General features: G+C 44.7%; 1 protein-coding gene across 1 annotated transcript in view; it reads left to right on the top strand.

Annotated features, from left to right (window-relative positions):
- The window catches only part of Pka-C1 (Protein kinase, cAMP-dependent, catalytic subunit 1), a gene marked incomplete in the record, with an annotated part of 110,012 nt that overhangs the window by 16,595 nt on the left and 70,054 nt on the right, over window positions 1-23,363 (top strand). The window contains 1 exon segment of the mRNA XM_070102933.1: window positions 13,894-14,022. Within this exon segment, the coding sequence (XP_069959034.1) occupies window positions 13,894-14,022 (129 nt within the window).

The following is a 23,363-nucleotide window of genomic DNA, read 5'->3' as shown; positions in this document are numbered from 1 at the left end:
TATCCTCGTAGGACATACCCCTTAGCTCTGGGACTAGTCTTGTTGCGAACCTTTGCACTTTCTCTAGTTTCTTTACGTACTTGGCTAGATGTGGATTCCAAACTGGTGCCGCATACTCCAATATGGGCCTAACGTACTCGGTGTATAGGGTCCTGAACGAATGCTGTTCTTATGTTTGCTAGGCGCCCATATGCTGCAGCAGTTATTTGGTTGATGTGCGCCTCAGGAGATGTGCCTGGTGTTATATTCATCCCAAGATCTTTTTCCTTGAGTGAGGTTTGTAGTCTCTGGTCACCCTAGACTGTACTCCGTCTGCGGTCGTCTTTGCCCTTTCCCAATTTTCATGATTTTGCACTTTGTGGGATTGAACACCAGGAGCCAATTGCTGGACCAGGTCTGCAGCCTGTCCAGATCCCTTTGTAGTTCTGCCTGGTCCTCGTCCGATTGAATTCTTCTCATCAACTTCACATCATCTGCAAACAGGGACACTTCGGAGTCTATTCCTTCCGTCGTTCACAAATACTAGAAACAGCACCGGTCCTAGGAATGACCCCTGTGGAACCCCACTCGTCACAGGCGCCCACTCTGACACCTCGCCTCGTACCATGACTCGCTGCTGTCTTCCTGACAGGTATTCCCTGATCCATTGTAGTGCCTTCCCTGTTATCCCTGCCAGTTTTTGCACTAATCTCTTGTGTGGAACTGTGTCAAACGCCTTCTTACAGTGCAAGAAAATGCAATCTACTCACCCCTCTCTCTTGTCTTACTGCTGTCACCCTGTCATAGAACTCCAGTAGGTTTGTGACACAGGATTTCCTGTCCTTGAAACCATGTTGGCTGTGATTGATAAGCTCATTTATTTCTAGGTGTTCCACCACCCTTTTGATAATCTTCTCCATGACTTTGTATACTATACATGTCAGTTACTGTGTGTGTGTGTGTGTGTGTGTGTGTACACGTACGTACGTACATTCGTAAGTGTTTGGAGGGGGGGGGGTCACGTGGGTGCTTGTGCCAGTCTAAGCAAGCAACAACAAAACCATTTCACAAGTGTCATAAGAACATAAGAAAGAAGGAACACTGCAGCAGGCCTACTGGCCCATGCAAGGCAGGTCCAAGTCTCCTACCGGCTTAAGCCAATCCCCAACCTAGTCAGGGCAGGTCACATTCACTTAAGGAACACGACAACTGACCTAGTAGCACAAGCTAATCAGGTTCAACTCGCACCCACTCATGTATTTATCTAGCCTATTTTTAAAACTTCACAACGTTTTAGCCTCAATAACTGTACTTGGGAGTTTGTTTCACTCATCCACAACTCTATTACCAAACCATTGCTTTCCTATATCCTTCCTGAATCTGAATTTTTCCAACTTAAAACCATTACTACAAGTCCTGTCTAGGCTAGATATTTTCAGCACACTATTTACATCCCCTTTATTTATTCCTGTCTTCCATTTATACACCTCAATCATATCCCCCCTAATTCTACGTCTTTCTAGAGAATGCATATTCAGGAACCTCAATCTATCCTCATAGGGAAGATTTCTGATACATGGGATCAACTTTGTCATCCTCCTTTGTATGTTTTCCAGAGCATTTATATCCATTCTGTAATATGGTGACCAAAACTGTGTCAGAAATGTCTTTGTTTCACTCTGCTACTATATTTTTCCAGATGGCCTTCACTCAGGGCTCACACTGACACACACGCACCTACCTTCACTCAGGGTTCACACTGACACACACGCACCTACCTTCACTCAGGGCTCACACTGACACACACGCACCTACCTTCACTCAGGGCTTACACTGACACACACACGCACCTACCTTCACTCAGGGCTCACACTGACACACACGCACCTACCTTCACTCAGGGCTCACACTGACACACACGCACCTACCTTCACTCAGGGCTCACACTGACACACACGCACCTACCTTCCCTCAGGGCTCACACTGACACACACGCACCTACCTTTACTCAGGGCTCACACTGACACACACGCACCTATCTTCCCTCAGGGCTCACACTGACACACACGCACCTACCTTCCCTCAGGGCTCACACTGACACACACGCACCTACCTTTACTCAGGGCTCACACTGACACACACGCACCTATCTTCCCTCAGGGCTCACACTGACACACACGCACCTACCTTCACTCAGGGCTCACACTGACACACACGCACCTACCTTCACTCAGGGCTCACACTGACACACACGCACCTACCTTCACTCAGGGCTCACACTGACACACACGCACCTACCTTCACTCAGGGCTCACACTGACACACACACACGCACCTACCTTCACTCAGGGCTCACACACACACACACACACACACACACACACACACACACACACACACACACACACACACACACACACACACACACACACACACACACGCACACACGCACCTACCTTCACTCAGGGCTCACACTGACACACACATCTTCCTTCACTCAGGGCTCACACTGACACACACACCTTCACCCAGGGCTCACACTGACACACACACCTTCACTCAGGGCTCACATTGACACACACGCACCTACCTTCACTCAGGCCTCACACTGACACACACTTTCCTTCACTCAGGGCTCACACTGACACACACGCACTTACCTACACTCAGGGCTCACACTAACACACACGCACCTACCTTCACTCATGGCTCACACTGTCACGCGGACACCTTCCTTCACTCAGGACTCACACTGACACGCACCTACCTTCACTCATGGCTCACACTGACACACACACCTTCACTCAGGGTTCACACTGACACGCACGCACCTACCTTCACTCAGGACTCGCACTGACACACACGCACCTACCTTCACTCACGGTTCACACTGACACGCACGCACCTACCTTCACTCACGGTTCACACTGACACGCACGCACCTACCTTCACTCACGGTTCACACTGACACACACGCACCTACCTTCACTCAGGGCTCACACTGACACACACGCACCTACCTTCCCTCAGGGCTCACACTGACACACACACACGCACCTACCTTCACTCAGGGCTCACACACACACACACACACACACACACACACACACACACACACACACACACACACACACACACACACACACACACTCACCTACCTTCACTCAGGGCTCACACTGACACACACATCTTCCTTCACTCAGGGCTCACACTGACACACACACCTTCACCCAGGGCTCACACTGACACACACACCTTCACTCAGGGCTCACATTGACACACACGCACCTACCTTCACTCAGGCCTCACACTGACACACACTTTCCTTCACTCAGGGCTCACACTGACACACACGCACTTACCTACACTCAGGGCTCACACTAACACACACGCACCTACCTTCACTCAGGGCTCACACTGACACGCGCACACCTTCCTTCACTCAGGACTCACACTGACACGCACCTACCTTCACTCAGGGCTCACACTGACACACACACCTTCACTCAGGGTTCACACTGACACGCACGCACCTACCTTCACTCAGGACTCGCACTGACACACACGCACCTACCTTCACTCACGGTTCACACTGACACACACGCACCTACCTTCACTCACGGTTCACACTGACACACACGCACCTACCTTCACTCAGGGCTCACACTGACACGCACGCACCTACCTTCACTCAGGGCTCACACTGACACACACGCACCTACCTTCCCTCAGGGCTCACACTGACACACACGCACCTACCTTTACTCAGGGCTCACACTGACACACACGCACCTATCTTCCCTCAGGGCTCACACTGACACACACGCACCTACCTTCCCTCAGGGCTCACACTGACACACACGCACCTACCTTCACTCAGGGCTCACACTGACACACACGCACCTACCTTCCCTCAGGGCTCACACTGACACACACGCACCTACCTTCACTCAGGGCTCACTGACACACACGCACCTACCTTCCCTCAGGGCTCACACTGACACACACGCACCTACCTTCACTCAGGGCTCACACTGACACACACATCTTCCTTCACTCAGGGCTCACACTGACACACACACCTTCACCCAGGGCTCACACTGACACACATACCTTCACTCAGGGCTCACATTGACACACACGCACCTACCTTCACTCAGGCCTCCCACTGACACACACTTTCCTTCACTCAGGGCTCACACTGACACACGCACTTACCTTCACTCAGGGCTCACACACACACGCACTTACCTTCACTCAGGGCTCACACTGACACGCACACACCTTCCTTCACTCAGGACTCACACTGACACGCACCTACCTTCACTCAGGGCTCACACTGACACACACACCTTCACTCAGGGTTCACACTGACACGCACGCACCTACCTTCACTCAGGGCTCACACTGACACACACGCACCTACCTTCACTCAGGGCTCACACTGACACACACGCACCTACCTTCACTCAGGGCTCACACTGACACACGCACCTACCTTCACTCAGGGCTCACACTGACACACACGCACCTACCTTCACTCAGGGCTCACACTGACACACACGCACCTACCTTCACTCAGGGCTCACACTGACACACACGCACCTACCTTCCCTCAGGGCTCACACTGACACACACGCACCTACCTTTACTCAGGGCTCACACTGACACACACGCACCTATCTTCCCTCAGGGCTCACACTGACACACACGCACCTACCTTCACTCAGGGTTCACACTGACACACACGCACCTACCTTTACTCAGGGCTCACACTGACACACACGCACCTATCTTCCCTCAGGGCTCACACTGACACACACGCACCTACCTTCACTCAGGGCTCACACTGACACACGCACCTACCTTCACTCAGGGCTCACACTGACACACACGCACCTACTTTCCCTCAGGGCTCACACTGACACACACGCACCTACCTTCACTCAGGGCTCACACTGACACACACACACACGCACCTACCTTCACTCAGGGCTCGCTCACACACACACACACACACACACACACACACACACGCACACACGCACCTACCTTCACTCAGGGCTCACACTGACACACACATCTTCCTTCACTCAGGGCTCACACTGACACACACCTTCACCCAGGGCTCACACTGACACACACACCTTCACTCAGGGCTCACATTGACACACACGCACCTACCTTCACTCAGGCCTCACACTGACACACACTTTCCTTCACTCAGGGCTCACACTGACACACACGCACCTACCTTCACTCAGGGCTCACACTGACACGCGCACACCTTCCTTCACTCAGGACTCTCACTGACACGCACCTACCTTCACTCAGGGCTCACACTAACACACACGCACCTACCTTCACTCAGGGCTCACACTGACACGCGCACACCTTCCTTCACTCAGGACTCACACTGACACGCACCTACCTTCACTCAGGGCTCACACTGACACACACACCTTCACTCAGGGTTCACACTGACACGCACGCACCTACCTTCACTCAGGACTCGCACTGACACACACGCACCTACCTTCACTCACGGTTCACACTGACACGCACGCACCTACCTTCACTCACGGTTCACACTGACACACACGCACCTACCTTCACTCAGGGCTCACACTGACACGCACGCACCTACCTTCACTCAGGGCTCACACTGACACACACGCACCTACCTTCCCTCAGGGCTCACACACACACACACACACACACACACACACACACACACACACACACACACACACACACACACACGCACACGCACACGCACACACTCACCTACCTTCACTCAGGGCTCACACTGACACACACATCTTCCTTCACTCAGGGCTCACACTGACACACACGCACCTATCTTCCCTCAGGGCTCACACTGACACACACGCACCTACCTTCCCTCAGGGCTCACACTGACACACACGCACCTACCTTTACTCAGGGCTCACACTGACACACACGCACCTATCTTCCCTCAGGGCTCACACTGACACACACGCACCTACCTTCACTCAGGGCTCACACTGACACACACGAACCTACCTTCCCTCAGGGCTCACACTGACACACACGCACCTACCTTCACTCAGGGCTCACACTGACACACACGCACCTACCTTCACTCAGGGCTCACACTGACACACACATCTTCCTTCACTCAGGGCTCACACTGACACACACACCTTCACCCAGGGCTCACACTGACACACACACCTTTACTCAGGGCTCACATTGACACACACGCACCTACCTTCACTCAGGCCTCACACTGACACACACTTTCCTTCACTCAGGGCTCACACTGACACACACGCACTTACCTTCACTCAGGGCTCACACTGACACGCGCACACCTTCCTTCACTCAGGACTCACACTGACACGCACCTACCTTCACTCAGGGCTCACACTGACACACACACCTTCACTCAGGGTTCACACTGACACGCACGCACCTACCTTCACTCAGGACTCGCACTGACACACACGCACCTACCTTCACTCACGGTTCACACTGACACGCACGCACCTACCTTCACTCACGGTTCACACTGACACACACGCACCTACCTTCACTCAGGGCTCACACTGACACGCACGCACCTACCTTCACTCAGGGCTCACACTGACACGCACGCACCTACCTTCACTCAGGGCTCACACTGACACGCACGCACCTACCTTCACTCACGGTTCACACTGACACGCACGCACCTACCTTCACTCACGGTTCACACTGACACACACGCACCTACCTTCACTCAGGGCTCACACTGACACGCACGCACCTACCTTCACTCAGGGCTCACACTGACACGCACGCACCTACCTTCACTCAGGGCTCACACTGACACGCACGCACCTACCTTCACTCAGGGCTCACACTGACACGCACGCACCTACCTTTACTCAGGGCTCACACTGACACGCACGCACCTACCTTCACTCAGGGTTCACACTGACACGCACGCACCTACCTTCACTCAGGGCTCACACTGACACGCACGCACCTACCTTCACTCAGGGCTCACACTGACACGCACGCACCTACCTTCACTCAGGGCTCACACTGACACGCACGCACCTACCTTCACTCAGGGCTCTCACTGAAACACACGCCTTCACTCAGGGCTCGCACTGACACACCTTCACTCAGGGCTCACACTGACACACCTTCACTCAGGGCTCACACTGACACACCTTCACTCAGGGCTCACACTGACACACCTTCACTCAGGGCTCACACTGACACACCTTCACTCAGGGCTCACACTGACACACCTTCACTCAGGGCTCACACTGACACACCTTCACTCAGGGCTCACACTGACACACCTTCACTCAGGGCTCACTTTCTGAATGATCTCTCAATGTACTTATTGCACCGCTGCTTTTCACTAGGGGTATTTTACACCAGGTGGCGAGGGAATGTAATTAGAAAAGGCAGTGATAGGTAGCAGATACCATACACAGCTTCAAGAACAGATACGATGCAACGCATATGGCTGGAAAGTTCAGTCTTGAGAGGAATTAAATTAATAATGATAATTAGATATGGGTGACATTATTTGTGCATGCAGAACATTTCTGGCAAGTTTAAGGGTAACTCAGACTACAATAACAATAATTGCTTATATGTTAGGACATTAAGGATGTATAAACAATAAATTTAGAAATTACAAGAACAAACAAGCAGACAATTATTTCTTAAGGTTGGATTATGTTTAAAGGTAATGAGAATAAAAATATATAATTTTCACATGCTTGTGGTTGAGAGACTTGATAAGACAGATAATGGGAGTGTTAATTAAGTCACCAGGATGAAGGGGAGACAGGTGGAGGCTGGAGACAGATGAACCACAGAGATGAAGCGAATTATTTAGTCTCGTGGGGGGGGGGAAGAGGGTTTAAGAAGTGGAAAGACTTGAATGAGGAAGTTGTGAAGATTACACACACAGCTTCAAGAGTATTATAGACATAAAAAAGATAAGATATTGTTGGAATTTTAACCCTGGGGGGTTAGCCACCAGGGATAACCCAAGACGGGCAGTGCGTTATCGAGGGACTGCATGTCTTATTTCATTTGGGGTCCTCAGTCTTGTCCTCCAGGATGCTACCCACACCAGTCGATTAACACATAGGTACCTACTTGCTTGGTAAGTGAACGGATACATGTGTAAGGAAACACGCCCAATGTTTTCACCCTTGCTGGGGATCAAACCACGGACACTGTGAAGCGAGAGTGTTTCCTACCAGGCCACTGGTCAAGAGGCCAGACATCAGATGCTGACCAAAGTGGTGTAGAAGGCGGGGCCAGGAGCTTAGCCTCGACTCCCTCATGCGCAAATCGGTGTGTACACAGGCATGCATGCACGTGGGCAGCCATGATGTTAGTTTTTAAAATTCGTGTCACGGAGAGGGATGCTGCCAAGGATCACATCATTCACTCGAGTATTTATGAAGTTTTAACCTGTATAACCAAGCTTTATAAAACAATATTTATTAATTCTTGGTGTGGAAGAGCGTGGCGTCAGCCCCGCCTCGCACTATGTAACCAACCTTGCCACACTAACCAAATATGTCGCTACGACGTATCTTGTACACCACTCGGAGTGACTTCCTTCTGCGAGTGTCGTATCTGCCGGTTTGTGATGGATGTGGGTCTGCGGGCTGCTAGCACAAGCAGCCTGGTTGATCAGGCGGTCAACAGGGAGGTCTGGTACCAGGTCCCTGACTGCTGAAGTAGAAAAACTGTATATATCAGTCACAAGTAAAATAGCAGGTTAAAAACCATAAACTGTACTATCTACTAGTTTACCTCGATGCGAACTTCATAGGAGCATTCAGTGTCGTAAGAGCAGTGTCATTGTTGTAGGGGCAGTGTCAGTGTTGTAGGGGCAGTGTCATTGTTGTAGGGGCAGTGTCAGTGTTTGGGCAGTGTCAGTGTCGTAAGAGCAGTGCCAGTGTCGTAGGGGCAGTGTCAGTGTTGTAGGGGCAGTGTCATTGTTGTAGGGGCAGTGTCATTGTTGTAGGGGCAGTGTCAGTGTTGTAGGGGCAGTGTCAGTGTCGTAAGAGCAGTGCCAGTGTCGTAGGGGCAGTGTCAGTGTCGTAAGAGCAGTGTCAGTGTTGTAGGGGAAGTGTCATTGTTGTAGGGGCAGTGTCATTGTTGTAGGGGCAGTGTCATTGTTGTAGGGGCAGTGTCATTGTTGTAGGGGCAGTGTCAGTGTTGTAGGGGCAGTGTCAATGTTGTAGGGGCAGTGTCAGTGTTGTAGGGGCAGTGTCAGTGTTGTAGGGGCAGTGCCATTGTTGTAGGGGCAGTGTCAGTGTCGTAGGGGCAGTGTCAGTATCGTAGGGGCAGTGTCAGTATCGTAGGGGCAATGTCAGTGTCGTAGGGGCAGTGTCATTGTCGTAGGGGCAGTGTCAGTGTCGTAGGGCAGTGTCAGTGTCGTAGGGGCAGTGTCAGTGTCGTAGGGGCAGTGTCAGTGTCGTAGGGGCAGTGTCAGTGTCGTAGGGCAGTGTCAGTGTCGTAGGGGCAGTGTCAGTGTCGTAGGGGCAGTGTCGTAGGGGCAGTGTCAGTGTCGTAGGGGCAGTGTCAGTGTCGTAGGGGCAGTGTCAGTGTCGTAGGGGCAGTGTCAGTGTCGTAGGGGCAGTGTCGTAGGGGCAGTGTCGTAGGGGCAGTGTCGTAGGGGCAGTGTCAGTGTCGTAGGGGCAGTGTCAGTGTCGTAGGGGCAGTGTCGTAGGGGCAGTGTCAGTGTCGTAGGGGCAGTGTCAGTGTCGTAGGGGCAGTGTCAGTGTCGTAGGGGCAGTGTCGGTGTCGTGTCATGGGGAGCAATTTAGAGGAAATTTGTTGTGGAGCATTGTGGAACAGAGCATCGGATGTAAGAGTTCAGTGAAGGTGGATTCTACATCAAGTAGGGCTAGTGGGATGGTCTTGGTACAGGACGGGCTAGTCTCGTGTGGATGGACGATAGTTGCAGTTGATTTTTGTCCTGTGTGAGATGGTTAGTGTTTTGTTACTACAGGAAGATCTTCCAGGGTTTATTCCCTCAATAAAATTATATACATCCCGGATATAGTATTCAAGTTGTACTGCTAATAATTTTGTAAGCGGGGAGACGAACTTCTATTGTTTACTCCTCTCAATATATAGTGACAGAAATATCCTAAAATAACTTTGTTGTTGGTAGAGGAATATGCAAAAAGCATCGGTATACTTTATTGAACAAATTATAAACCCGAATTAATGGTGTCAATATTTTGACTGAGCCGTTTCCTCCAGTAGTGTTGCCACGAAGTTATTGAGCAGTCAAATAATATACTACACTATAAGAACATAAATAGTTGAACACTGTCTTACGCACCTGTTTGATCAATTTTATCATCATTTTAATGGTGTACAACACTTTAGTATCTGTTCTACATGGCTCATCTACTTAATAAATTATAGTGAACGTAAGTATATATACTTGATTATACTGTGTATCTATACATGAAGGAATACTTTCCAAGGTGTGGAGTAGCAACAGAGTAGCGGTCAGCCCACACACACTTCCTATGTATAGTTACTTTTAACAAAATCTTCAATTATAAAATAAAGCTCCCCAGAGTGCAATGTCTGAAAAGATGGAAACTAGTTAACTTAAATAATCCCAGTTGATTATTATTCTTCGGGTTAGACATGTTACAATCAACAATGTAAGATTACTGAAAAGGAGAAGGTCTTTTTTTTTTTTTTTCACAGGGTTTGACAAGGTTCACGTAGTCTCTCATATTCGACATTGACATGCATAAAATGTTTTACTGTATCAACATTTGTGTGAGTGGCATACATGGAGAGAACAGAAAATCTCAATAAAGTTGGTAGAATTCCCGACAATTTGTAAAGTAAAAGGATACAAGTGCAACTAATGTGACATTTATTGTGGCAACGTTTCGCTCTCCAGGAGCTTTATCAAGCTCCTGGAGAGCGAAACCGTTGCCACAATAAATGTCACATTAGTTGCACTTGTGTCCTTTTACTTTACAGAAACTCTTAAGTTATGAACCAGGTCTTCCACTGAGCTACACAATAATGATCGTCACTGAAGACAGTTTTCACCTACCCAGCAATGGGAAAAAAATGAAGGAATTAAGAACTGAACGGAATATAAAATAAACCCAAACCACCCAATAGAAGGGAAGGGAATGTTAGGCATTTGAGATTGGTAATTAGATCTTACGTTCAAGAATCACATTAGTGTTGCTATCACAAGCACATTGATAGACTGGTTAATCATAACATTAAAAAAAATAATGCCAAACTAATACTGCCAAGTCACATTCGTTGTCTTAACTGGAATATTACTGCACGCTAACCATTACTCTTTAAAGCAAGCTAAATCACACAGGAGAATGTATAAATTCAACAAGCACCTGAATTATTGGGAACGCTTGAAGTACCTTGAATTGTAGTACTCTTTGGAACCTGAACGAGATAGGTGTATTATAATTTACACCTGGAAAGTTGTGGAGGAATTGATCCCAAATTTGCTCACCGAAATTACTTCCCGCTAGAACACAGACTTGACACAGTGCAGAATACGTACAGTGACAAGTAAGAGTGCAAGAAATGCTCTTAAGATAACTCAGTAAGTGCAAAGGGTTCAAGACTTTTCAGCACACACTCTTCATACACAAATTGGGGGGGGGGGATTTTCAACAGACCACTAGCTGTCAAGAGGGATCTGGCAAAGTTCCTAAAGTGAGCTTCTGATCAACCAGGCTATGGTGCGTATGCTGGACAGCATGTGGCTAGTAACAACATCCTAGTTGATCAGGTCATCAACCAGGATGCAGGTCATCAACCAGGATGCCTGAACCAGGATCTGTCTGCGGAGGTGGGGGGGTTGACCTCTGAAATCATCCTTAGATGACTTTCAGGATCTGCGCCCCTACATGCCAAGATTCAAACTACCCATGTCGTAGACTGGCAGGTGTTAGGTGCCAGGTGGCACTTCCCTGTGGCATGCTAGAGGCATGCTTAATTTTCATTGGTTGAAGTCAGCTTGGGTGTGTGCCCGTTGAAAGAGCAACTATAGAAGCCAGTTATATTAATATAAGCACCGTGGTACAAGACAGTAAGTTATGTCCTGTGACTCCTCGCTGCTACGTTATCCACTTACTCAGTGATTGAATTATAACTGTTCTTGTTACTGTAGTATCAGAGTGATAAATTAATTTCCTAGTTTTTGTTTTGATCTGTATGACGCTTACGGGTTATGTGCTTCCTATATTTTATATATATATATATATATATATATATATATAAGGAAGTTTTGTGTGCGAGGGGCTTGGACTTCCAGCAAGCATGTGTAAGATTATTTGATAGGAGTAAATGGAGACAAATGGTTTTCAATACTTGACGTGCTGTTGGAGTGTGAGCAAAGTAACATTTATGAAGGGTTCAGGGAAACCGGCAGGCCGGACTTGAGTCCTGGAGATGGGAAGTACAGTGCCTGCACTCTGAAGGAGGGGTGTTAATGTTGCAGTTTAAAAACTGTAGTGTAAAGCACCCTTCTGGCAAGACAGTGATGGAGTGAATGATGGTGAAAGTTTTTCTTTTTCGGGCCACCCTGCCTTGGTGGGAATCGGCCGATGTGTTAAATATATATAATATATATATTATATAATTATTATATATAATTATTATTATTATTGCTATTCACAGTTGAAGACACTGCAGAAATGTTTCGCCACAGGTGACTTCTTCAGTCCTGATGATTAGGATTGAAGCCACATTTGGCGAAACGTTTCTTCAATAATTACCTTGAACTGTGCATGTCCCTTTATCTACATAATGTGGGTATCACCATACCTTCAGTCAGGTGTTATTGCTTTGATTTTTGTTGTTAATATTTTGTTTGTATTATTTGAGAAATCCCATGTTTTTACAGTGTGTTTCAAACTTTGGTCATAATATATTTGTATGATAATTATCACAGGTACTTTGTATTCCTTCACTACTTACAGTATTTTTGGCAAGTCTGCATAATGGTAGACTTAGACAAGTTACGCTCACGGTAGAGAGAAATTCTCATTCCATTTTAAGATGTGTTAGTCATGGCTAAATTGAGTGTCTTCAGCACCTTGTGCTGAGACATTTTAATGCAGTTTCGCTACTCTCTAGAATTGGTAAAAATAATAATTTTTTTTCTTTTCAAGATTACGTTTATATTTTATGTTGTGGTATTTCAAAATGTTGCAGAAAAAAGTCGTAATTTTTTTTGGGGGGGTGGGCCGTTCTGGCGATGGTTCTGAATTTTAGCTTACTACGTTTCTCTCTCTCTCTCTCTTGCTTTCTCTTTCTTGCTTTCTGTTTCTTTTTCTTTCTTTCTCTTTTTCTTTCTCTTTTTCTTTCTCTTTTTCTTTCTCTTTTTCTTTTTCTTTCTTTTTCTTTCTCTTTCTTTCTCTTTTTCTTTTTCTTTCTCTTTTTCTTTCTCTTTCTCTCTTTCTCTCTCTCTTTCTCTTTCTCTTTCTCTTTCTCTCTCTCTCTCTTTCTTTCTTTCTCTCTCTTTCTCTCTCTTTCTCTCTCTCTCTCTCTCTCTCTCTCTCTCTCTCTCTCTCTCTCTCTCTCTCTCTCTCTCTCTCTCTTTCTCTCTCTCTCTCTCTCTCTCTCTCTCTCTCTCTGTCACTAGAGATGAGACACCGTGTGTATAAATCTGCAACTATAAATATAAATTGGTAATTTATATACGCAAAATGATAAGCAATAACCTTGCAGTTTATGGAAAGCTGTAAACCAGTGAGTCACCGAGAACAAGAAATGGGAGGTTCGAGCCTCCGTCCGCTAATCAGGAGGAGATGGATACACTAAGTAACTGTAGTGAAAGATTTCCTGCCAGTGGGTGACGGTGATGTTGTTGTGTTGCAGAACACTGCGTGCCTGGACGACTTCGAGCGCCTCAAGACCCTGGGCACGGGGTCGTTCGGGCGGGTGATGCTGGTACAACACAAAGCTACCAAGGAGTACTACGCTATGAAGATACTCGACAAACAGAAGGTAAGTCTCTCACCCTTTATCTACCTGGAGGACGTTCCGGGGGTCATCGCCCCCGCGGCCTCGTCCTTGATTTTTTGTATGGAAGGATGGTTTGCTGTGTTAATTATACCGTATATATGGACATGCATTTATGAAATTATAAACATGTTGATTATGAGTGATCATTGTTATTGTTTATGTTAATTTAGTGAAAACCCTTGATGTTTGTGATGAAGAATAACAACGATGGATAAAAAAAAAAAGAGCCAAGCATTATGTCGAGCTTTTGAAGAAGCCTTATTTAAATATAGGATAAAATTGCATTTTTTATTTAATTTTCGTAGCAGTTTACACTGCCCTTAAAGCGTGGTACGTGATGAGCTGTGAAGAACTAAGCTTGAATGCATTGACATTTATTCAAGCTGTTAAAATATACTGTCAGTTTTTTTTTTTGTGTTTTTTTTTTATAACATAGAGATGCATTGGTACTCGACCCGCTTGGTATTTTAGCTGTTGAGAAATATACCTCATAGTGCAAGTGCTAGGACATGAGAAGTAAATAAGCAGCCGGACTCAAGATTGTTGGAGCGTCCGGGTTGGGTTGAAATAGTCTCCTAGTGTTAAGAGCTCCTTATACTTGGTATTTCCTATTGGATGTCTTAATTCTTACCTAGGCACTGTCTGGACCCTCATGCAAGTTATATTGGCATAACTCTTCAATGTTCTACATCCTCAATACTTGCGCGAGTATCCTAGTCTCTGTATCTTGGAAATTTTTCCCTGAATGTTATTGAGGCGCCGTGAAAGTACTTGAAAATTAATTACTTTTCAAAAGTGATTAAAGTGAAATAACACGTTTATTGATCCTATGTATGATGAATGTATGTATATAGACAAGTTTTACCAGGATATTAAACTCCATCATTCTTACTCATTGACATTTGTTTATTACAACTTAATCTAAGTTTATTCAACTTCGTATTTAACAACGGAACACAACCAACTTTCTCAAGTCACCAAAATTTGTCTGCTTGAAACTGAGTCTAGATGCTTGAAAATAACTGAAACAGCTGAGCACTAACAAGTCGTGTTCCAGTCCTGTAATAACTTCACCTTTGTCACACTAATATTTTCTAGTTAAATTTGTTCCTCCAGTTTAGTCTTTAGTTTCATGTTATATATTTAGGGGAAGCGCTAACCCGTAGTGGTCATACAGCTCCTGGGGAATGGGAGAGGTTCCATCGAAGTGGAACGCCAGTACAATTGCTGAATCAAGAGTCCCTCCCCATCATCAAGGAACCTCGCTGGAGGAGTGTCAGGTCACCATACAGAGAAGACCTGGGCCAGGACCCGTCCTGGCAAACCTACCTAAACCTGCTAGACAAGTCACCTTCTTGAAACACTGTTCTTGGTTATTAGTGTTATTCTTCTCATGGGAACCCTTTGAAGACTGCACGTGTTATTACTCCAGATGTGGAAGAAGACACACAAGAGGAAACGTTTCGCTACGAGTGACCGCTGCAAGGTTCTGAAGCTCGGGAGTGTCCATATCCCTAGCACTTATAAGTTAAATAATGTAGAACTTAGCCATACAGATTGTGAAAAGGACTTGGGGGTTATGGTAAGCAGTAACCTTAAACCAAGACAGCAATGCCTAAACGTACGTAATAAGGCAAATAGATTATTGGGATTTATATCAAGAAGTGTAAGCAACAGAAGTCCAGAGGTTATACTGCAGCTTTATACATCATTAGTAAGGCCTCACCTAGATTATGCAGCTCATTTCTGGTCTCCATATTACAGAATGGACATAAATTCATTAGAAAACATTCAGCGTAGAATGACTAAATTAATACATAGCATAAGAAATCTTCCTTATGAAGAAAGATTGAAGACTCGTAAATTACATTCACTTGTTAGAAGAAGAATGAGGGGAGACATGATTACCTCATCTTCTGTATATAGTCCTACTGTCTTCAAGCTATGTCCTAGAATTTGTATTGATAAAGCCACTGGATGGCGAAACGTCTACAATAAAGATACCCAGATGTTGCACATGTACATAAATGCCTTGTCCCACATCTTGTTGGTATCACCAGACCATATTTATTGTTGTATTAATTTTTGGTAGAAATACACTGTTAGATAAAAGGACGTAAGTGCAACTAATGTGATATTGTGGCACAATGTCACATTAGCTATACTTGTGTCCTTTTACCATAGAGGTTGGCTGAGACGATTATAATTTTTGGTTTGGAAATTCTCTTCATTTTCCTTGCTGGTGCTGTCGTCTCGTTTGTATACTACTCTTGGGTCCTCTTTCATTATTGCTGGGTCGCACATGAAACCTATACAGTACCGACAAGATGAAAAATTACACGCATGTACAACATCTGGGTATCTTTATTTGTAGACATTTCTCCATCCAGTGACTTTATCAATACAAGAACTTAATGTGAAGACAGTAGAGCTATATACAAAAGATGAGGTAATCAGTCCCTCAGCCTTGAAGTTGAAGAGCACTGTAGTCTTCAAGACTACGGTATGTAAAGTAAAAGGACACAAGTGCAACTAATGTGACATTTATTGTGGCAACGTTTCGCTCTCCAGGAGCTTTATCAAGCCATATTGTCGGTAATTCTACCAACTTTATTACAAGACTACGGTAGTCTTCACCAACTCCAAGGCTGAGGGACTGATTACCTCGTCTTTTGTATATAATTCTAAAGTCTTCATAGTACGTCGTTGTAATTATAAAACCACTGGATGGCGAAACTTTTACAGAAAAAGAGTACTCAGATGTTGCAAATGTGTTTTATTCTTCATTCCTGGGTTGCTTTATCTCCTTTGTTTTGTTGAAGTTCAAGGGAAAATAGAGTAACTAATCACTAGAAAATATCTCAGAAGAGATAGGTATACTTGCTGGGTAGGCAGTGAAGTTTTCATTTATGGGGATCAGTGTCAGGGAGGCCTGGTAATGGACCAGGCCGCTGGGGCGTTGATACCCGGAATACCTTCAGGTAGGTAGGCAGTGGTAAAGGAAGGTACGTGGTTATGGCATTGTTTGAGGCTGTGGTGCTTATGTTGGACTGATTGTGGCTAGCACCTAACAGCCTGCTTGATCAGGCCATCCACTGCGAGTAAATATTAAAATGGTATACAATACAGGCAGGTTGATAAGTAAGATACAAATGCAACAGTCACGTATCTTTATTCCGAAACGTTTCGCCTACACAGTAGGCTTCTTCAGTCGAGTACAGAAGAGTGAACGGAAGCAGTAGAAATGTAAAAATGATGTCATCAGTGTATCACCCTTGTACACGTAGTTTTGAGGTGGTCAGTCCCTCAGCTGAGGGACTGACCACCTGGTGGAGAGGAAGGGGGTGTGGTCAGCTGGCGGAGAGGAAGGTGGTGTGGTCAGCTGGTGTATATCGATCATAGCATCATCGGTGACGTCAGCACAGTCCATCATTCAGGAAGCATCAGTAGATCATCGTGATGCCTATTAATAGTTAAGCTGCGTCCTCAGGCTGTGGCGGCGGCGATGGCGGCAGCAGCCGCCGCACCCAACACCGCCGCCGCCAACTCTGCCGCCGCCAACACTGCCAAGACTACCACCATTTGTACATTACTATCTCTTATAATATGAGGTAACATTAGAACATAGAGGAACACTGCAGCAGGCAGTGTCCTTCTCAAACCCACTATAATAAAAATATTTGCCCAACCCAGTTTCAGTGCTATCCAAGGAATAAGCTTTGATAACCTTAAGTCATATGCAAGCCGCACTTGAATCCAACCCCTCTCGCTCGTGTATTTTTCTAGCCTAAATTTGAAGTTATTCAAGGTTTTAGCTTCAATAACTCTCAGGCAAACTGTTCCACTCATTGACTACTCTCTCCAAACCGACACTCTACTATATCCTTTCTTAATCTAATGTTTACTGTAGCTTCATCACCTTTCGTCTCCACTGAACATGGTCACACATCTTATCCCTGATTCTGGGGAGTTTTGGTGTTTGGAGAAGTTCCTTGATTCAAGGAATCGGAGGTGTTTTTTCCTTCCACGAATCAAAAATGATCCCAGTCCTCACGCTCTGTGTAACCCTTACCAGTTTAACTCTTCGTCACGCCTATAATAATAATCTTGGACATCCAAGACTTGGTCACTTAATATGCTGATAAATATATAATCAGTATCGATTGCAAGTGTTTGAGGTAATATTAATAATAAATATCTAGTGATGTAATAAGGGTATTGTGAAGAATTACACACATGTGCAACATCTGTGTAGATGTTTCGCCAACCAGTGGTTTTATCAATACAATACAGGGACATAATATGAAGAATGAGAAATTGTATACAAAAGATGAGGTAATCAGTCCCTCAGCGTTGTTATTGGTGAGCACCTGCTGGCTGAGGGACTGATTACCTCAAACTACTCCTGATCTTCATTCTTTGTATTGGACTGATAACGCCACTATTTGCCGAAACGTTTCCACAATAAAGATGCGAAGTGTTGCACATATTTGTGATGTATCGAAGTTTGCGTTGTTATCTCGAGTGTCATCCTTAACTTTTATCAGGAGTCACCAGTTACTTTCACGTGTTTTACAGAAGACACTCAACCGTGTTTTACAGAAGACACTCAACCGTGTTTTACAGAAGACACTCAACCGTGTTTTACAGAAGACACTCACCGTGTTTTACAGAAGACACTCACCGTGTTTTACAGAAGACACTCACCGTGTTTTACAGAAGACACTCACCGTGTTTTACAGAAGACACTCACCGTGTTTTACAGAAGACACTCACACTCACCGTGTTTTACAGAAGACACTCACCGTGTTTTACAGAAGACACTCACCGTGTTTTACAGAAGACACTCACCGTGTTTTACAGAAGACACTCACCGTGTTTTACAGAAGACACTCACCGTGTTTTACAGAAGACACTCACCGTGTTTTACAGAAGACACTCACCGTGTTTTACAGAAGACACTCACCGTGTTTTACAGAAGACACTCAACGAGTTATTACTTAAAATGGTTTAAGTTTCTCCCCAGGGTTTAAGTCTATAGGAATCTTACCTTGCCCTTAGCTTACCTTGCCCTTAGCTTACCTTGCCCTTAGCTTACCTTGCCCTTAGCTTACCTTGAGTCCATTTCTAGGGTCACCGCCCAACACCCACCCACGACCTTTGCAGGAATACAGAAAATTTGTGATAAATAGTTAAGAAAGCCTACAAGTTGGAGAATGAGACGCTTGCAACATTTTGGAATCTTCAGGTTTGGTGGATTGAACACATCGGTTGTAGGCTGAAGTGATTGATTACTTTAAAATTCTCCTCTATTTCCACAGTTCTTAGTATTGGACTGAAGAAGCCACTGTGTGGCGAAACGTTTCGTCAATAAAGATTCCAAAATGTTGCACAAGTATCTTATTCCTCACAAACTTTCTTGGCCTCATAAACTCTACCACATACGTACTCTCAAAAATGTACATAGAATCTGCTTCCACCACACTTCCTAATTCAGATCGTGTTAATAAATTCATGCAGCCAACACGCATTTATTAGGCGTGTCAAGAATAAATAAGGTAAATGCCTTTAAAGAGGTGGATGAGTTAACACGTGCAGACTGGGGTGTGTCACTTAAGGGTGTTTATTCCATTACCTAATTATTTTGTAATGGGCTTTCATGCCACCACAATATATATATATATATATATATATATATATATATATATATATATATATATATATATATATATATATATATATATAATAAAGGGAGGTACCACCTCTGGAACTGTCCTGGGGACCCTCATCCTCAGAGGAAAGAATAAACTTGCTTCGGGGAAAACTCAAGGTTCTCCCTGAAGCTGTTAGAAAATTTTCTCCTACCACCCCCTATATTTAATATAAATTTTGTGTAAAGAAAAAATACATTGACAAAAATACAATAGAGTAAAACAACATAGATGACAGCTCAGAGCTACATCTTAATTACTTCGTCCAGCGCCCCGGCGATGTGCCGCGTGCCCAGATTGCTGCAGGCATTTTCCCTCTGGATCGCACCACTGAGTCTCTGAAAGAGGAAGCTGGCTGTCCTATGGTCTTTGGTTTGTATGATGAGCTTTTCACCCAGCTCTTTGAGGAACTTTAGAGCACACTTGCCCCATGCTCCAAGAGTCTCCGACCCTATTGGAATGATGTTATAGCAAGGGGTGAGGCCTTCATATTTGCGGGTCTTCTGGATCTCCCTGTGGCTGGCTGCTCCACCCCCTTCAACTACGGAGTATTGGAAGTAGGTGTCTGCCAATGTGGCAGCACAGGTGTAGTCCCAGGCAGTCTGCTTTCCATCCTTCCAGGATAACATAGTGGCTCCATCAAGACGCTTTTGACTTCCGTAAGACTTCTGCACTTGGGGTTCCCGTTGAGCTGGGCAACGGGCAGTGGCGAGGCTTCTCTTAATGATGTCGTTGACCTCCTCATGTCTGGCATACTTCCCTTCTGATGTGGGACACACGAGACCATGAAGTCCGAATTGATCAGCGGTCACCTTGCCGCAAATACACCTATGTTCGGTGAGGATGGGGGCGGCTAGGCGAAGAGCAACACCAATCCGAATGTCCTGTGGGTCGAATCGAGTGCCCAAAGAGAAACTGGGAACAGCTAGAAAGAAATCAACCAAGTGTGGTGCCTTCACCGCTAGGAGACGAGGTTTGTCCTTCCTTGAAGCTTTGGTTAGCATTATATTGGCGATTTTTTTTCCATGATCGGTTTGCCCCAGTGGGACTGTTTGTGCTCTGGGAGGAGCTGGTCTACTGGAGGAGTCTGCAAGGGTGTCCTACCGTAAGGCTGCATCAGTGAACCTTTGGTCTTGAGCTCCTACCACGTCTCTCAAGCTTTCGGTGACAATCTTCTTGACTAATCCCCTGGAAGCCAAACACGAAGACAGAAATGCAGGTAACGCTACCTGCGCTGCTTGGCGCTCCCCTATACCTCCCAGTCGCACTGGGAGGGTTGCCTGAACCCATTGCTGATCCTCTAGTGACAGATTCAGTGCCTTAAAGGTTGATCTCAGGTGTGCGTCATATTCGTCGAGTGTTAGGCTGTCAAAACAGGGTGCGCACCTCAGGAAGTGAGTCAGTCTTGGCATAGAGACACCGTGTGAGGAGATACAGGGCATCATGGGCATCAAGATATATATTTCTCAATAACAGTGCGACCACAATAACAGTGGCCCACCTCATGGCGAGCGAAAACATTTGATTCTCTGACCCACAGGACCATGCAATCCTACTAGTGTAATATATATATATATATATATATATATATATATATATATATATATATATATATATATATATATATACTATATATATATATATATATATATATATATATATATATATATATGTCGTGCCGAATATGTAAAACTGGTCAATTAGCAAGAACTCGTTTAAAATTAAGTCCTTTCTAAAATTTTCTGCTGTATAGTCCTTGTGGCTTAGCGCTTCTTTTTGATTATAATAATAATCTAAAATTTTCTCTTATACGTTTAAAGATATATTTTTTTCATTAATGTTAATGTAAAAAAAAATTAATTTTGCTCCAAAAGAATCTTAGAAAACTTACCTAACCTTATTATAACAAGAACAATTTATTTTAGCCTAACCCAACTAAGTATATTTTAGATTTCTTAACAATAATTTAATACTAAACAAACACAGTGAAATATATTTTTTCGTAAGGTTCAGAATGATTTTCGCGAAATTATTGCATACACAAATTTTCACTTGTCCTATATGGCAAGATGAGCGTTGCTATTTAAGCCAAGATCGCAAGTTCTGCCTATTCGGCACGACATATATATGTATATGTATATTATTTTTATTAACACATCGGCCGATTCCCACCAAGGCAGGTGCCCGAAAAAGAAACACTTTCATCATCATTCACTCCATCACTGTCTTGCCAGAAGGGTGCTTTACACTACAGTTATAAAACTGCAACATTAACACCCCTCCTTCAGAGTGCAGGCACTGTACTTTCCAGCTCCAGGACTCAAGTCCAACCTGCCGGTTTCCCTGAATCCCTTCATAAATGTTACTTTGCTCACACTCCAACAGCACGTCAAGTATTAAAAACTATTTGTCTCCATTCACTCCTATCAAATACGCTCACACATGCTTGCTGGAAGTCCAAGCCCCTCGCACACAAAACTTCCTTTACCCCCTCTCTCCGCCTTCCCTCTACAGATTTATACACTCTCGAAGTCATTCTGTTTCGTTCCATTCTCTCTACATGTCCAAACCACCTCAGTAACCCCTCCTCAGCCCTCTAGATAATAGTTTTGGTAATCACACACACACACACACACACACACACACACACACACACACATACATACATACATATATATATATATATATATATATATATATATATATATATATATATATATATATATATATATATATATGTATATATGTGTGTGTCGTGCCGAATAGGCAGAACTTGCGATCTTGGCTTAAATAGCAACGCTCATTTTGCCATATAGGACAAGCGACAATTTGTGTATGCAATAATTTCGCGAAAATCATTCTGAACCTAACGAAAAAATATATTTCACTGTGTTTGTTTAGTATTAAATTATTGTAAACAAATCTAAAATATATTTAGTTGGGTTAGGGTAAAATAAATTGTTCTTCTTATAATAAGGTTAGGTAAGTTTTCTAAGATTCTTTTGGTGCAAAATTAAAAATGTTTACATTAACATTAATGAAAAAAATATATCTTTAAACGTATAAGAGAAAATTTCAGAAAGGACTTAATTTTAAACGAGTTCTTACTAACTGACCAGTTTTACATATTCGGCACGACATACACACACACACACACACACACACACACATATATATATATATATTATATATATATATATATATATATATATATATATATATATATATATATATATATATATATAAACTATGGGGGGAGTTGAATGGTAGCTCTAGGCCTTTTGTGATGCAATCAACGCATCAGGAGCTTGCAGTGTTGCAGAAAAGAGGTGGTGGTCCAAGCAAATACGATCACAAGGAGTGCTTGAGCAAAGGCACTCCCTGTGATTGTAATTGCTTGGATCTCTTTTCTACAACATTGCAAGCTCCTGATGTGTTGATTGCAACATGAAAGGCCTAGAGCTATCATACAACTCCCCCCATAGTTGTTTTGCATCTTGTATCGCTTATTCGCGATACTTGCTCAGTGGTGATCTGTATCTTGCTTAGTGAAGACGTGTATAGTGTACTCTGTGGACTGAACCATAATGCCCTCCATTGAACAACTTTACC

The sequence above is a fragment of the Cherax quadricarinatus genome, chromosome 84, assembly GCF_038502225.1.
Source record: "Cherax quadricarinatus isolate ZL_2023a chromosome 84, ASM3850222v1, whole genome shotgun sequence".
Taxonomy (NCBI): Eukaryota; Metazoa; Arthropoda; class Malacostraca; order Decapoda; family Parastacidae; genus Cherax; species Cherax quadricarinatus.
The sequence above is the reverse complement of the archived record's forward strand: the minus strand, read 5'-3'. Positions and strand labels throughout refer to the sequence as shown.